Consider the following 18,540-nt stretch of genomic DNA (forward strand, 5'->3'; position numbering starts at 1 on the left):
GAGGGAGAAGCAGGCTCCCTCCAGGGAGCCTGATATGGGACTCAATCCCCGATCCCGGGATCACGCCCTGAGCCGAAGGCAGATGCTCAACCACCCAGGCATCCCTGTTTTTTTTTTTCCCCTTTCATCCCTGGTTTTCTTTTTCAACATTCCTTTGGGTATATGGGGTCTTTTCTGGTTCTATACAAATTTTAGTATTATTTGTTCCAGCTCTGTGAAAAAAGTTGATGGTATTTTGATAGGGATTGTACTGAATATGTAGATTACTCTAGGTAGCATAGACATTTTAACAAGATTTGTTTTTCTAATCCATGAGTATGGAATGTTTTTCCATTTCTTGGTGTCTGCCTCAATTTCTTTTGTAGGGATTCTGTAGTTTTCAGAGTACAGATCCTTTGCCTTTCTGGTTAGGTTTATTTGTAGGTATCTTACGGTTTTTGGTGCAATTGTAGATGGGATCGACTCCTTAATTTCCCTTTCTTCTGTCTCATTGTTAGTGTATAGAAATGCAGTTGATTTATGTGCATTGATTTTATATCCTTCCATGTTGCTGAATTCCTGTATGAGTCTGGCAATTTTGGGCTGGAGTCTTTTGGATCTTCCATATAAAATATGTCATTTTTGAAGAGTGAGAGTTTGACTTCTTTGCCAATTTGAATGCCTTTTCTTTTTGTTGTCTGATTGCTGAGGCTAGGACTTCTAGTTCTGTATTGAACATTAGTGGTGAGAGTGGACATCTCTGTCGTGTTCCTGATCTTAGGGGACAGGCTTTCAGTTTTTCCCCCATTGAGGATGATGATATTTGCTGTGTGCTTTTCATATATGACTTTTATAATACTGAGGTATGTTCCCTCTATTCCTACATTGTGAAGAGTTTTAGTCAAGAAAGAATGCTGTACTTCATCAAATGCCTTTTCTGCATTGAGAGGATCATATGGTTCTTGTCCTTTCTTTTATTAATGTAGTATATCACATTGATTTATATGCAGAGGTTGAACCTCCCTTGCAGCCCAGAATGAGTCCTACTTGGTCATGGTGAATAAGGAAACTGAGATTTTAATACAAGGTCTACCTTGTTAGCCACTCATTCAGATTTTTAAAAATTGTTCAGACAGACAAAATGTGTTTGTGGATAAAACATAGCTTACAGGCTGCCCATTTATAACCTCTTCCATTCTTTAAAAGTTTTCAATTCTTTAAATGTGAAAAACTGGCTAGACAAGATTGGGTGGTTTCTTTTACATATATATAATAAAAGTAACCAAGCCAAACAAACTCTGTAAATTGAGAATACTCAAAAAAATTATTAGGAGTATAACTTGAGTCTTCTTCCATTAACACCATAGTTTTCTTTAAAGAAAATAACATTTATGTCTTAAAAATTTAATAAGCCTGAAATGGACATTGAAAGCTCCTTGAAGGTAAAAATTGCCATATACTCCTGTAATGCCTAGGAAATGTTCATTAAATATTGTTGAGTTGAAAATCAATCAGTATGACAATGAAATGGTAATTGATCTTGAAATACATTTTAAGTTTAAATTGTACAAATTTGATTGTAGGCTTGACTCTGTCTTGATAAGACCTTAGCGGTTGACTTAAACCTTTTTGGGCTTTACATTTTATACAATAAAATGAAGGCTTTGGATTAGAGGAATATTCCAGGTGCTAAAATTCTAAAATTATTTGATATTTTTTGATAGTATGAAGGCTGCTTATGGATATACCTGGCTTTTTTATTTTTATTTATTTCTTAAAGATTTTATTTATTTATTCATGAAAGACAGAGAGGCAGAGGGAGAAGCAGACTCCCTACAGGGAGCCTCATGCAAGACTTGAGCCCAGGACCCCGGTATCATGCCCTGAGCCAAAGGCAGATGCTCAACCACTGAGCTACCCAGGTGTCCCTATTTATTTTAATTTTTAAAAAGATTTTATTTATTTATTTGAGAGAGAGAGAGAGTATGATTGGGGGAAGGGGTAGAAGGAGAAGAAGGAGCTGACTCCCCACTGACCAGGGAGCCCAAGGTGGGGCTTGATCCCAGGACCCCGGGATCATGACCTGAGCCAAAGGCAGACACTTAACCGACTGAGCCACCCAGATGCACCTATTTATTTATTTATTTATTTATTTATTTAAAGATTTATTTATTTACTTTTAGAAAGAGAGAACAAGTGGGAGAGGCAAAGGGAGAGGGAGGGAGAATCCCAAGCAGACAACATGCTGAATGTGGAGCCCTACATGTAGCTTGATCCCAGGACCCTGAGATCATGACCTGAGCCAAAACCACAAGTCAGATGCCTAACCGACTGAGCCACCCAAGCACCCCTATCTTTTTCTCATTGATTTGCTTTTTGAAAATCCCTTTACTATAAATTCAGTTCAATTTCAGGGCTCTCTTTTGTTCCATTGTTCATGGGTCTGTCATTATGCCCATCTCAAACCATCCTGAATACTAATGTGGTTTTTTGTTTGTTTGTTTGTTTGTTTGTTTTATATATAAGCTCTATGCCCAATGTGGGGCTTGAACTCATGACCCCAAGATCAAGTTTCTTGCTCTACCTACTGAGCCAGCCATGTGCCCCACCATAGCTTTTTAAGAAGTCTTGAAATTGGTAGTATAAGGCTTCCAAGTATCTTCATCTTTTTCAAAGTTAGTTTTTTTTCTTTTTTTTTCAAAGTTAGTTTGATATTCTATATCTTGTATATTTATATAAGTTTCTGAATCAACCTGTTGTTTCTACCAAAAAGCCTGCTTGGTATTTGCTTGGGACCTATAAATCTTTTTGAAGAGAACTGACATCTTAAAATATTGAGTCTTCTGATCTATGTATGTGTTTTTTTATTTATGTCTTTTAAATTTTCAGCAACATTTAATAATTTTCAGTATATAGGGCTTATATACCTTTTGTCAGATTTATCCCTAAAAAAATTTCATACTTGCCATGCTAGTGTAAATGGTGCTTCCAAATTGTTAGTTCCTATTGTTGCTAGGATATGGAAACAGTTGATATTTTTATTCCAGTAACTTTTTAAAATGAAATTTGCACACAACAAAATGAATAAACCTTCCTATGCAACTCAAATGAGTTTTTAAAATAATATATTTATTTTGAAGTACTTTATTTATTTTTAAAGATTTATTTATTTATTCATGAGAGACAGAGAGAGAGAGAGAGGCAGAGACAGGCAGAGGGAGAAGCAGGCTCCATGCAGGGAGGGACTCGATCCTGGGTCTCCAGGATCACGCCCTGGGCTGAAGTCAGAGCTAAACCACTGAGCTACCTGGGCTGCCCTACTTTAAGATTATAGAAAAGCAGTAAGTATAGTACAAAGAGTGTTCATATACCTCATATCCCAACTCCCCTGTTTGTGTGCATGTGTGTGTGATTTTCTTAATTGTAGATATTTTGATTTTGGTAGAGGGATTACCATGTAATGCAATAAAATCTGCCTTTTCATTTCTATGCTCACAGTCTCCTTAAAAATATTTTTCTGTGGAAAAAGATGATAGGCTCTGGATTTCATGTTTGTATGTACTCTCCAAAAATTAATGCCAGATTGACAGGTTTGTAAATATTTACTCTAGGTAGCAGTTTCAAGACAGCCATGTATCCTCCTGAACAATGCTCTCTGGTAAGTTACTAATAACAAAAATCTGCAAATAAGAAATACTGAAAAATTTTATGAATCAAGAAATAATATTGCCTGAGAGACCTGAGCCAAAGATTTTTATTAGGCTTCTCATAGTCTTAAAAAGAATTTACTCCTGTGTTATGCTTTTGGATATGTGCTCTCAAAACAATTTTCATGAATCATTAGAGCTTTTCATTTACTCCTTATGCATGACAGATTTTCTGTGGTTGAGAAAAATAGATTTTAAAAATTAGCTATTCATGGATTATTTTTTAAAAATGAAAAGGACAAGAATTCATCCATTTTACTATTAATATGTTTCAGAGCATGATACATTTTTCACAATCAGAAACCAATATTTATAAATTAACTATTGCCTGTACTTTATTTGAATTTCCTTAGTTTTTTATCTAATGTCCTTTTTCAGTTCCAGGATCTCATTGTGATTATCACATAGTCATCATTTTGTTTTAGACTCCTCCTGACTGTGACAGTTTCTCAGACTTCTTTTTGATGTTCTTGAGAGTTTTCAGTAGTATTGGTTATTTTGTTCAGTGTCTCAGTCAGTGTGTAATGTTTTTCTAATGATTAGAATGGTTCATGGGTTTTTGACAAGGCCACAGAGGTATAGAATGCCATTTTTATTATGTCATATCAAAGCTATATACTATCAACATGTCTTATTGTTGATGTTGGCCTTTGTATAAAGCTATTCTTTAGAGCAGTTTCATGCTGTATACTTTGGAAAGAAAAGCAGCCAAACACAAAAGGAATGAGGGATTGTGTTTCACTTCCCTGAGGTTTGAATAGAGAAAACATAAGTTATTTGGAAATTTTCTGTATGGGAGATTTCTCTCTTCTCCCAATTATTCAATCATGTATTTATATCTATGCAGACTCATGTATATTTATTTTGTATTTTGAGTTATAATCTAATAATTTATTTTGTTGCCCAAATTGTTCCAGGTTTAGCCATTGGGAGTGCTTTCATTTGGTTCCTGTGTCCCTTCAATTGATCTTATTTTTTGTATTATTCCTATATCCTATAACCTTGCTAAACTCATATATTAGTTTTGGTAAGTTTTTAAAAGGCTTCTGTATGGTTTTCTATACAGATGATCATGTAGTCTAGGAAAAAAGGCAGTTTTACTTATTTTCTAAACAGAATGTCTTATTTTTTCTTACCTTGTTGTGTTGGCTAAAACCTCCAATACAATGCTGAATAGAAGTAGTAAGAACAAATATCCTTACTAAGAGACAAATGACAAATGAGACAAAGAGACAAAATGTCTCTGTCTTAGGGACAAACAATGTTTGTTAAACCAGTCTTCATACTTGGTCACAGTGTACTTCTTAAATATTTTTTGTTAAACTGTGAGTTACAGCTTACCTTGTGAAATCTGTGGATAGGTTGTAATTGTATTTTATTTTGTCTTTTAATGATTTATTTGAGAGAGAGAGTGTGTGTGCACATGTGCACATGTTGAGGGGTGGGCGGTGAGAGGGGAAGGACAGAGGGAAAGAGAGCCTGATGTAGGTAGGACTCAGTTTCACAACCCTGAGATCATGGCCTGAGCCAAAATCAAGAGTTGGCTGCTCAACTGACTGAGCCACCCAGACTCCCTGTGGTCACTATTTTAAAAGAATGAAATAGAAAATATCAGACTATATTAAACTATTGTTCTGTGAAATTTTCACCTTGTGTTTGTGTGTCTGTATGTAACAGACTGTAACATAAAGTGTATTTCTTGACCTAGCTCATATCAACATTTAAAAAAATAACTAGTTCACTTTTTGACCCTGAAGATAATATAATAGGTAGTGCAAGGAAGCAAGTAGCCCAAAGAGGAGAGTGCCAGATTCAGAGATACACCTGGGGTGAAAAAATGGGGTTAGACAATGGAGAAAATGAGGAAATATGTGTTTCTTTAGAAAAGCCTAATTAATCTGTAGGGGTGCCTGGGTGGCTCAGTGGTTGAGCGTCTGCCTTGGGCTCAGGTCATGATCTGGGGTCCTAGGATTGAGTCCCGCATCAGATACCCCACAGGAGCCTGCTTCTCCCTCTGCCTATGTCTGCCTCTCTTTCTCTCTTTCTGTATCTCTTATTAATAAATAAATAAAATCTTTAAAAAAAGTGCCCCATCTGTTTTTTTAGTTTTTGTTTTTTTCCCCCCTAAGATTTATTTATTTATTTATTTGACAGAGAGAACAAGTGGGAGGGGCAGAGGGAGAGAGAATCTGAAACAGACTCCATGCTGAGTGTGGAGCCTGATAGGGGGCTTAGTCCCAGACCCCGAGATCATGACCTGAGCTAAAATCAAGAGTCAGATGATTAGCCAACTGAGCCACCCAGGTGCCCCGTTTCTTAGTTCTGAGTGGAGTGATCTTTATGTCAACATGATGAAACTGATGAACAATGAAAGGATGTAATTAGTTGCAGATAAATAACTTAATGTTCCTAGCCAAAGGATTTGGTAGTCTTTCAGATTTGGGGAATTCTCTCCAGAAACTTCCTTTCTTATATGACAGCCTCAGGAAGAAAAATCTACGTTTAATTGGTGTTCCCGAGGGCACCGAAAGGGACAGAGGTCCAGAATATGTATTTGAAGAAATCATAGCTGAAAACTTTCCTAATGTGGGAAGGGAAACAGGCATTCGGATCCAGGAAATAGAGAGATCCCCCCTAAAATCAATAAAAACCGCTCAACACCTTGACATTTAATAGTGAAGCTTGCAAATTCCAAAGATAAAGAGAAGATCCTTAAAGCAGCAGGAGACAAGAAATCTCTAACTCTTATGGGGAGGAGTATTAGGGTAACAGCAGACCTCTCCACAGAGACCTGGCAGGCCAGAAAGGGCTGGCAGGATATATTCAGGGTCCTAAATGAGAAGAACATGCAGCCAAGAATACTTTATCCAGCAAGGCTCTCATTCAGAATAGAAGGAGAGATAAAGAGCTTCCAAGACAGGCAGAAACTGAAAGAATATGTGACCACCAAACCAGTTCTCCAAGAAATATTAAGGGGGACTCTGTAAAAGAAGGAGGAAGTCCGATGGAATAATCCACAAAAACAGGGACTGAATAGGTATCATGATGACATTAAATTCATATCTTTCAATAGTAACTCTGAACGTGAACGGGCTTAATGACCCCATCAAAAGGCGCAGGGTTTCAGACTGGATAAAAAAGCAAGACCCATCTATTTGCTGTCTACAAGAGACTCATTTTAGACAAAAGGACACCTACAGCCTGAAAATAAAAGGTTGGAGAACCATGTACCATTCAAATGGTCCTCAAAAGAAAGCAGGGGTAGCCATCCTTATATCAGATAAACTAAAGTTTATCCCGAAGACTGTAGTGAGAGATGAAGAGGGACTCTACTTACTTAAAGGATCTGTCCAACAAGAGGACTTAACAGTCATCAATATATATGCCCTGAATGTGGGAGCTGCCAAATATATCAATCAATTAATAACCAAAGTTAAGACATACTTAGATAATAATACACTTATACTTGGTGACTTCAACGTAGCGCTTTCAACAATCAACAGGTCTTCTAAGCACAACATCTCCAGAGAAACAAGAGCTTTAAATGATACACTGAACCAGATGGATTTCACAGATATTTACAGAACTTTATGTCCAAAGGCAACTGAATACACATTCTTCTCAAGTGCACATGGAACTTTCTCCAGAATAGACCACATACTGGGTCACAAATCAGGTCTTAACTGATACCAAAAGATTAGGATTGTCCCCTGCATATTTTCAGACCATAATGCTTTGAAATTAGAACTAAATCACAAGAAGAAGTTTGGAAGGATTTCAAACACGTGGAGGTTAAGGACCATCCTGCTAAAAGATGAAAGGGTCAACCAGGAAATTGAGAAGAATTAAAAAGATTCATGGAAACTAATGAGAATGAAGATACAACCATTCAAAATCTTTGGGATACAGCAAAAGCAGTCCTGAGGGGGAAATTCATTGCAATACAAGCATCCATCCCAAAACTGGAAAGAACTCAAATACAAAAGCTAACCTTGCACCTAAAGGAGCTGGAGAAAAACAGCAAATAGATCTTATATGACTTTAATATGTGGTCTCAGGGAGGCAGCCCGGGTGGCTCAGCGGTTTAGCGCCACCTTCAGCCCAGGGCGTGATCCTGGAGTCCCGGGATCAAGTCCCACATAGGGTTCCCTGCATGGAGCTGCCTTCTCCCTCTGCCTGCCTCTGCCTCTCTCTCTGTGTTTCTCATGAATAAATAAATAAAATCTTTAAAAAAAAATATGTGGTCTCAGGGTACTTTGTTCTCTTCTAGAAATAGTGTTTTGAATAAAATCAAGCTAAAGCTATTAAATTTGCTTAAAGATAATTGGTTCGTGTAATATCTCTTCATGTACAGGGAGATTTAATCCTTCTACGGATTAAATACAAGCTAGTGATTTCAATGAACATTTCATAGTTTTGAATTGGGCCCAATTTAGGAGCATGGAACAATGATGGAAGAAGAATCTTTAAGGTATCTTTAAGTTCTAAACTATTGGATTTGTGTTACTCTGACAGTCATATTTATTATTTGTCATCTCGATACTAAAATAGTGTTCTAGTTTCAAATTTCTGAAGGAAAGAATCTGATTCAATAGCCTCGATGCCTTTTCAGTTTCTAGATCAATTCAGCTCTACCCTAGGAAGTAGGTCTTAGGTGTGTACCTTTCTCCTTTGTGTGAGAAGATGGAATCACTGATAGCTGGGCAGCCACCCTGAGAGGGGTTTGTTATTAATAAACAAGTTTATTATATTAAATTGTTTAGTATTAATAAACAATAAACAAGTTATTAATAAACAAGTTAGTTATATTAAATTAAGTAATAACACAATTGAAAATCAAATTATTGACAGATCTTATTTTCTGAATGCTTAAAATTAATCCTTTTTCTTTAAGTCAGTGGTTCTCATTAGCCTTTTTTGTTTCTAAAAGCCCCATTTGAAAATATGATAAAATATCTTGGACTCCTTTAAGTCCATCCAGCAACGTAAGATTATAAGTGCGTACTTTAAGTTTCATAATCAGCTTAACATGCATTGTTAAATTCCCTGTAAAATCTAGTTGTTCAGGCTGTAGCAGGAAATAGCACAGAATAGAAATGATTATTTCTAGTTACAACTGTTATTTGAGAAAATAATTGTCAAGTAGCAGAGCGAATTATTAAGTTTAGAAGAATAGTAGGCACTGACGTGAATCTTAAATAACATATATAGTAATAGGAACCATAAACAATTTTAGGACAAGGTGAAAACTCAATAAATGAGTATTTACTCATGAGGTTAGAGAAGAATGTCACAGGGTTTTAGCATTTGAATGCAAAGAGGTAAGCACCTAGATTGGGAAAGGGTTTATAAACTGTTAAGATTCTTTTGAATTCTAAGATTTTATGGTTCTACCCCCAAATAGTTGTATTTAACGTAGAGATGGTGCATTTCAGAAATGTTTCAGGTTGCTTTAGCAAAGAAACCAACTGTATTTTCTTTTGTTTTTATGATGTAGCTATAGAATGGATCTAATGAAAGTTGAAGTAGATTATGATTAAAATTTATAGCAGCACAGGATATAAAATTTACACTTTCTGATTTATGATCTGCATACTTAGTGTTTTATCAAGTCTCCCAATTTTGGGGGAGGAATTTTCATTACTCATTATATCAAGTCTCTATGTTCATGTTCTGATTTAACCTGTGTCTTTGTATTAATAATAATGAACACTGAATTTTCCAATGTATTAGGGACAGTTCTAGCATTTTATTTATTCTAACCAGTTAACCCTCAAAAGCCCCATGAAAGTAGATATTATTTTTTTATCTCCATTTCACAGATAAGGAAACTGAAAGTGAAGCATATAGAGGTTTATAGAGGTTGAATAGTAAGTGGCATTTTTATTCTTGCTGAGCTAGAATTCTTAATTTTTTTGTGCATTTATGGCCTGTTTCCTTAAGCAAATTATAAATCTTCGATTTGGGGCTTACCTTTTTTGTTTTGTCATGAGTCTCTACTTAGCACTGTGCCTTGCATGTAATTTAGACTCTAATAGTTATGTATTGATTATAAAATGCATAATCTGTGTCAAACACATTTTTCCATTTGCCAGGAAATTTTATTCCTCTAGTTAGCTATATTTGTTGTTATTGAAAAAACTAGTAAATGTATTTTCATGTTGTAATGAGTAATTAAAGAAGATTTTGGATAAAATGGAAGTCTGTTTTCATATTTTAAGTATGTTTTCAAATTGTTACATTGTTAAAATTTTATCATTTTCAGTGATGCTTTCAATTGCATCAACCAATAAAATACATACATTCACTTTAAAATTTATTCAATAAGATACTAATGTTAGAGTGAAGGATACATGTTTGTTTTAAAATAAACCTCTTTGCCTGCCATAGTGTATGTAGTAATGAAACAGTGTGTTTCTAAATTTTGAAAATAAAAAATACTGGTAAGAGTTGTGCCCTTTTTACTATATCATGTGACTTTCTTCTGTGCTGTTGTGACTTTGATATGTTCAGGTCAATGAACTTTCTCCTGTATCCTCATTTTGAGTCTTTATTAACAGCAACTTTGGTTTTATATGTAGGCTATGTTTCATTTCTCCCTTTATCTCCCCTCCCTTTATCTTCAGTAAATAAATAATTATCCAGAGTTTAATTCATTGACTTAAATTTCTGCCCTATTTTTAAAAGTTTGGTTTTAAAATATTTATATAACTCTTTAGAGCTTGAAGGGTTCTTTAGTAGATTGGAAGTGGTATTATTTCAGATAACAATTCTCTTTAGGATCAGGTCCTTCTCAGTTATAATATTCAGCAGCATAATATAATTATCTGAGGATTTCAGATGGCAGTTTAGTTCAAAGAGCTGTAGCAACACTTGGAAAAAGTACAGGTAAAAAAAGTACCTTTTCCAAGCCTTAATGCTATTTTATGAGCTTCCCTCCCTTTGTTTGCCTAGTATACAGTTAATGAAAGTCTGCTTATCTTTTATTTATTAAATTATGACGAATTGGCTGAAAATCATTCTCCAGTTTCTGTTTTTGGAAGAAACATAATTATATTAATAATTGACTGGGACATGTTTGTGCAAAACTAGAGTATATGTAAATTAAAGTCTAACATATGAATAATGGAAGATAAATAATTTGATATTACTTACCTGATGTAGGGACTAGCTTTTTAATGAATGTAAGTTACCAGTATATCTTCTGATTTCTATTTAAAATAGTTTACTAGATGAGCAGTATTCATATGTTTTCCAGATTAGCTCCATTACTTGACCATTTTAAAGTCCTATTTGGATAAGCATGAGTTTTTTATTTATTTATTTTTAATTTTTATTTATTTATGATAGTCACACAGAGAGAGAGAGATAGAGAGGCAGAGACACAGGCAGAGGGAGAAGCAGGCTCCATGCAGGGAGCCCGACGTGGGATTCGATCCCAGGTCTCCAGGATCGCGCCCTGGGCCAAAGGCAGGCGCCAAACCGCTGCGCCACCCAGGGATCCCCAGCATGAGCTTTTTAAAAATTTTTTTCCAGATTTTTATTTATTCATGAGAGACACACAGAGGCAGAGACACAGGCAGAGGGAGAAGTAGGCTCCCTGCAGGGAGCCCAATGTGGGACTTTATCCCTGGAATCGGCCTCACACCCTGACCCAAAGGCAGACACTCAACCGCTGAGCCACCCGGCTGTCCCAAGCATGAACTTTTGATATTGCTTCAGTTAAAACTGTAATCAGTATCCATAATTTAATCTAAATTGAAAGAGGGAAGGAAGAAGAAGAGAATTCTTCTTTGGATATGTTTTGTACCAGATGTTTTAGATATTACCTTTAATCCTCACTAAAATCGTTTGAGGTTGGTATTGTTTTCCCCCTTTTATAGATGAGCAAACTGAGGCACAGAGGAACCACAGTAAGTGGTTAAACAAGAATTAAGATTTCCCTGACTTTAAGGCCCATGCTCTTTGCAGATGTTGTGTCCCTTTGTAAAATGAACTAAATTGAAGGTAGAGTTTTTTGTTAATGACAGGTATTTTATTTATTTATTTATTTATTTATTTATTTATGTATGTATGTATGTATGTATGTATTTTATTTATTTATATAAAAAGATTTTATTTACTTATTTGCTTGAGGAAGAGAGAGCAAGAGAGAGAATGCAAGTGGGGGAGAGGGAGAAGCAGGCTCCCCGCTGAGTGGGGAACCCAAGTTTAGGCTCCATCCCAGGACTCTGGGATCATGGCCTGAGCCAAAGGCAGATGCTTAACTGAGCCACGCAGGTGCCCCAGTGACATGTATCTTAGTCTTTCCATCTTTTACTTTTACTCTTGCTACACCTGTCTTTTTGGGTTTCTGATGAACTTTTGTCTCTATAAAAGTGATTTATGTTCTTTATTAGAACATTTAACCGTAAGGGAAAATATAAAGAAGAAGAAATCTAGAATCTTACCAACCATGTGTACTTTTGATATTTGACATTTTATAACATTTTTTTTTACATAATTGAAATCACAGTAATGTAACTTTTAACCCTTGAATTTTCACCATAATATAAGCATTTTCTTATTATTTCTCTTTGGACATTAAGTGCTCTCACTTTTTCCCCTCTGTAAATATCATTGAGATGAACATTCTTGTATATACCTAGGCAAGTTGTTGCTTGGTTTCTTCACTAACCCCTCCAACATGCACACCCACACCCACACCCCCCTTCTTGCCCAACACTAAGGATAGGTATAGTAAGATGTTGGTTACTCAGATTAGTTTCTGTCCATCTGTCCGTGTCCTTTCTTCTTATCTTCCCTTTAAGTATGCTTATAGTATTTTTGAGTATAATTAGGTTCATTTGTTTCAGTTTGCTTTCAGTTTTAGGTGCTTCCCCTCTTACACTTTCTCATTTTATTTTTTACACACATAGAGTATTAACAGGCTTTCCAACATCAGAACTATTCAGGGCCAACCCCTCTTCACCCATATTGCATTTGCCGTCTTCTAATCACGGATTTTGCTCTAACAGTTGTCTGTCCTTACTGTACCATCAGTAGTTTTCTTTTTTTCTGCATCATTGTCACTAGCATACCAGCTTGTTTTCTCTTACCTTAATAAAGAAAACAAAACCTGAAAGCAACCTAGTTTTTCTCCTGCCTTACTGGTTCTTCTTTTTAAATCTCCTTTATTGGTTTCTTTCATAGTTCTTAGCCCCTTAGGGGCCTCTAACCACAGTCCTTGAGCCATCTGATTTTTTTGTCTCCATCTTGCAACTGCAAATACCATCTATAACATTGCTGATTACCAAATTTGTATCCACACCCACCGAATGAGATTTGAATATCTACCTAATTGGCATGCCTTGAATATCTAATGGGCATCACTTAATTAAACTATTCAAAGCCCAAATTCTAGTCCTGAATCCCAAACTTATTTTTCCCTCTGTTTCTTTACCCTGAATAATGGTAACTCTGTCCTTCCATTTACCCAGACTAAAAACCTTGAAGTCATCCTTGACTTCATTCTGTATAATCAAATCCTGTTGGCTTTACCTTCAGAATATATCTAGACTATTCCCTTTCTACCATAACACTTTTTACTCTTCTATCTTGATCCAGGGCAATGTCTTCTCTCACTTGGATTGTCGCAGTAACTTCCTACTGGGCCGCCTGCTTCTTTCCACATCCTCCCTTTCACATATTCTCAATAGAGTAAAACTTGGAAAATTAAAGTTTCCAGGGGTGCCTGGGTGGCTCAGTCTGTTGAGCGTCTCTTTTGAGGTTTTGGGATCGAGCCCTGCATTGGGCTCTACATTCAGCATAGAGTTTGCTTGAGATTCTCTCTCCTTCCTCTGCCCCTTCTTGCTGTGCTGGTACAGGCAGGCACTCATGCTCTCTGTCTCTCAAATAAAAAATGAATAAATCTTTTTAAAAAAATTTTCCTATTCTAGTCAAAACTATCTCCAATTAGTTTCATTTTTACTAAGAGTAAAAGCCAGAGTCTTTAGAGTGGCTTTAAAGGTCTCACATGATCTGGCCCCTGTTACTTCTCTAACTTATCTCCTTTCCTCCTACTCTTGCATTCTTTGCACTTCCTCCAGTCAGATTGACCATGCTGTTTCTCAGATATGCCAAGCATGTTCCCACCTCAGATTTTTACCCTTGCTTTTCCTTGGCCTAGAGCATTCTTCCTCTAGATATTTGTATAGCTACTTTACTTGCTTCAGATCTTTGCCCAAATGTTATCTTTTCACTGAAGGTTTGTTTTTCTGTCTATCCTTTCAAAAATTAAAAGGTCCTCTGCTTGCACCTGCTATCTTACTATTTTGATTTTTCCCCTCCATAGTCAGAATCTGACATAATATATCTGGCTTATTTTTTCATTCTCTGCAGAACCGTGTCCCCTTAGGCCCCATGAAGGCAGAGGTTTTTATGTTTTCTTTATTGTCATATCCCCATTGTCTGTTAATTTATAGGTATCATTTAAGATTTACTGAATGAATGATTTAATGAAATGATCAAGGCCTTGTAGAGTCAGTCCCTTCTTTGTCCTTTCTGATTTATCTTCTACTCTCATGGCTCTCTTGTATTTTATGCCATGCTCTCTCCAGCCTGAAAACATTTCTTTGTGTTTTATTCCTACTACTTGGAATACTCTCTTCCTGTCTCCCTTCTTTTCCTTGCCTAGTTAACTGCTACCACTCATTCTCAGATATAATCTCAAAAGTCCCTGTTTTCAGAGAAGCTCTAGATTAAAACCCTGTACTGTATTCTCTCTTAGTCATGCTTTTTGGTGTTCGGTCTACCACCTGAACTAGAACTGCATAAAGGCGGGGACTCCTTGAGTGTACTGCTTGAGTGTACACTCCTTGAGTGTACATGTGTCCAAATAGTGAATTCTCAGTAAGTACTTACTGAGTGCTCCCTTCCAGCTGTGATGGTCTGCCTCAAGGTACTTGCAGGCCATTCCTATGTGATTAGGAGTGAGAGCCTATCAGGAAATGTCAAAGTATTAAACCAAATATGATTGATGGGTAAGTGTAACACAACCTAGCATCACTGGTCAAACATGGGTTACATGTGAATTCTGTATTTCTCAGTTCACATTCTGTGAGATGATATGAATCCCAATAAAATGTGACTCATGAAATTCTGGTGTAGAGTTAATGGGAAGCATGAAATGAAGCATGTGTATATTGGTGATACTCTCGTTGATGTGTAGAGTGTGTAAATAATCAGAATATTTTGTTACTTTATTTATTTTATTTTTTAGTTTCAAAAAAGGTAAAAGACTGGCTGATAAATCTTGTTAGCTGGTAGTTAATCTTGTCAGTAGTTTCATTTTTGGAAAAAAAAAATACCTCCTGGGCAAAGTTAATGGATTTTCACTTTTTTAGGGTTTTCCTTTAAAGTCATATGAAATATTACTTTGTTCCTGCATCTTCTCAATTGTTTTTTCCTTATATATTTGCCCTTTCCTTTCCTACTTGGTGACATTTGGCTTTATGTTCAAGGATCTTTTTACAGTCTTTGCCCATTTTTGGTCTAGTCATAACCACCTTGCTAAAGTAAATGGCCGCATGGACACTTGTGCCATTTGCCTTCTTTTACCGTACTTGTTCAGTGGAGATGATGTATTTCTTCCTGTAAACCTGGACTGCTTTGCCAATCTGCTAACCTTTGTAGTGTTCTCGTACACCCTGAACTTCATCCTTTTGGATGGGCATGGATCGAACATTGTACTCTGTCTCAGCTCTTTGGAAAGAGAAGATATAATCTTCCTGTGAATGTAGGAAGGTGCATTTAAATATCTTTTACGATTCTTGCTCCAATCAGAAGTCACAAAGGGATTGAACTTCATTTGGCTGCTGGTGCTTATCTAAACAGTGAGAATAAAAGTAGTATTGACCCTAATGTTTTATCATAGGAATTAGATGAAGTAGTAATGTTTGCATGCAAAGAACCTCGTATGCAATAAACCCTTGGAAAATGTCCAGTATTGTTTTAACTATTATTGTCATTTCCATTCTTTTTTCTTAAGTTTAAGAAATTTCATTTTTAATTCATCACAGAGAATCTGTATTCTTAATTAAATAGCTTTTAGGGTCCAGTCTCCTATATGACTTTTGGCACTTTCAGTAAGCACTTTATACTTCATTTATTTTAACTCCTACAGAAAGGATAAATGGTATTTGTACAGCCAGTCTGGATTGTAAATAATTGGTATTTTTAAGTCTCATGTTAGAAAACACCAAAATGACTGCCAAGTAGAGTTGCATAATCTGCTTCCTCAGAGACCTTTTAGAAAAAGATTTGTGTACTCTAATTTATTCCTGAATAATGTGGGTCAATTTCTGAAGCTGGGAATCTCTGGATGATTCTAAAAGGAGTATTAATATCCTTTGATAGTGTTCTTGAGATAATGAATGGGTAGTACTTGCTGTTGCTACTTCTAGAGGAACCCCTGATTCCCTTAACCTTCCTGTTAAGGTTGGTTAGTAAAATAGAAATATTCTTATGGTCTGTAGCAAAGTAAACGAAATGTGATTACGGAATGGTTTTGAGTTAGTTCCACTGCCTTGCATAGTACCTGGAAAAAGTGGATGCTACTTATTATTCATAAATTTGAAAGGCAGTAAGAACTAGAGTTTGATGTATATGGAAATATGATATTCACATGTATGCTAAAAACACTGTAGGCTTTGTATAAGAGAGCAATGAAATAAGAGAGTTCAAAGTGATAACAAAACCTTATTGAAAAACTTAGAGACTGTCAACTGAGATTTTCTGTTTCTTTGTGCTGCTGTTACATTTTTAACGCTCTGTACATTTGCAAGAATGACTGGGGTACAGAAACTGACACTAAAATGAATGTCAATATATATTCTCTTTCAGATTTACTAAAAATTTATCTCCTGACAAGATAAATCTAAGTACTCTCAAAGGAGAAGGTGAACTGAAGAATTTGGAGTTGGATGAAGAGGTGCTCCAGAATATGTTGGATTTGCCAACATGGCTTGCTATCAACAAAGTTTTTTGTAATAAAGCATCTATTAGGGTGAGACTTTGATATCTGTGGAAAGCATTTCTGTTCTCTCTTTTTTTAAAGATTATATTTATTTATTCATGAGAGAGACAGGCAGAAGGAGAAGCAGCCTCCATGAGGGGAGCCTGATGTGGGGACTCGATCCCTGACCAGGGATCATGCCCTGAGCTGAAAGCAGACTCAACCACTGAGCCACCCAGCCTCCCTCTGTTCTCATTTTTAAATTTAATTCCTATCTCTTTAATATTTTGTTTATATCTGTAAAAAAAATATTTTCATTAATATAATTTAAAAAGACAAACACCTATGTCTAAATAATTGCATGAATGTGTGCCAGATGAATTTAATTGAAGTCATATATTAAGATTAATTTGTAGTTTTATTTAAAATTTAATCTTAACATTTAAATAAAATTATTGGTAGTTATTAATAAAATAATTGGTTAAATTTGGCACATATTCAAATATTTTTTATAGGATTGTTAATAGGGACAATTTAAATTTGTACTAAGTAAACATTATTTCAAATAAAGACATGAAGCCATAAATCCTTTTTTTTTCTTTAAAGATTTATTTATTTTTTTAAAATTTTTTATTTATTTATGATAGTCACACACAGAGAGAGAGAGGCAGAGACACAGGCAGAGGGAGAAGCAGGCTCCATGCACCGGGAGCCCGACGTGGGATTCGATCCCGGGTCTCCAGGATCGTGCCCTGGGCCAAAGGCAGGCGCTAAACCGCTGCGCCACCCAGGGATCCCGAAGCCATAAATCCTTAATTTTATTCTGTACATTCTACTTTTACTTGAAATTTTATTTCTTTTATTCATTTGTTTCTTCTTGAAGATTTTAAAATTTTCTTTTATTATTATTTCTCCTTATTAAAATTTATTCCTGCTTACCTTTGACACTAATCATATATCATATCACTTCTTACTCTTAAAAGACCAGTTTTTAAAAGGAAGTACTTAGAATAGAAATACCACATGAAGGACACCTGGGTGGCTCAGTGGTTGAGCATCTGTCTGCCTTTGGCTCAGGGCTGGATCCCAGAGTCCTGGGATCGAGTCCCACATCGGGCTCCCCTTGGAGATCCCGCTTTTCCCTCTGCCTATGTCTCTGCCTTTCTTTCTGTGTCTCTCATGAATACATAAAGTCTTAAAAAAAATACCGCATGAGTAATGTTTCATAAAATTAAAATTAAAATTGGACTGCAAAGAAAAGATTTTGGAAAGGTTCCTGTATCATTTGATGGTCACCTTTATCTTTCATAAACTCAAATACCTATTAAAATGTGACTTTTTAGTGTATGCTTGAATGTTATTTGAAATTGCCTACATTTTACATGTGTGGCCTCACCTTTGTATGTTTCTTGAATATCTACAAAAAGATTGGTCAAAATTTTATTTTTAAACATTTTTAAAGATTTTAAGTAATCTCCACATCCAACATGGGGCTTTAACACATGACCTCAAGGTTGCCAAGAGTCACACATTCTTCCAGCTAAGCCAGCCAGGCGCTCCACGGTCAGAATTTTAGAATTAAAAAAACTGTTCAATGAATGAAAGACTGATTATACTCTGCTGGGAAATCTTAGTTTAAATTACAAAATTAAGAGGCACCTGGCTGGCTTAGTCAGAAGAGCATGCAACTCTAATCTCAGGGTTGTGACTTCAAGCCCCATGTTGGGCATGGAGCCTACTTAAAATTAAATTAATCACGAAGTTAAAATGTTTTTTAAGGTCTGGGGGAAAGATTATGAGGACCTAAAATTCTTATTTTAAAAGATGACAGAAATTTTGATTAGTCTTATACAAAATAGG

At 35.8% G+C, this 18,540-nt stretch overlaps 1 protein-coding gene across 3 annotated transcripts in view; it reads left to right on the forward strand.

Annotated features, from left to right (window-relative positions):
- UHRF1BP1L (UHRF1 binding protein 1 like) overlaps positions 1 to 18,540 on the forward strand; it is a 95,703-nt gene that overhangs the window by 18,977 nt on the left and 58,186 nt on the right. For 2 of the 3 annotated variants that reach the window (XM_041738290.1, XM_041738289.1), the window contains one exon: positions 16,569 to 16,731. In XM_041738290.1, the coding sequence (XP_041594224.1) occupies positions 16,669 to 16,731 (63 nt within the window). In that variant the 5' untranslated portion in view covers positions 16,569 to 16,668. Of the gene's footprint in view, positions 1 to 3,590; positions 3,638 to 16,568; positions 16,732 to 18,540 lie in introns of all 3 variants that reach the window. The other variant, XM_041738291.1, reaches the window with a different exon arrangement.

This window comes from Vulpes lagopus, chromosome 23 (genome assembly GCF_018345385.1).
Source record: "Vulpes lagopus strain Blue_001 chromosome 23, ASM1834538v1, whole genome shotgun sequence".
Taxonomy (NCBI): domain Eukaryota; kingdom Metazoa; phylum Chordata; class Mammalia; order Carnivora; family Canidae; genus Vulpes; species Vulpes lagopus.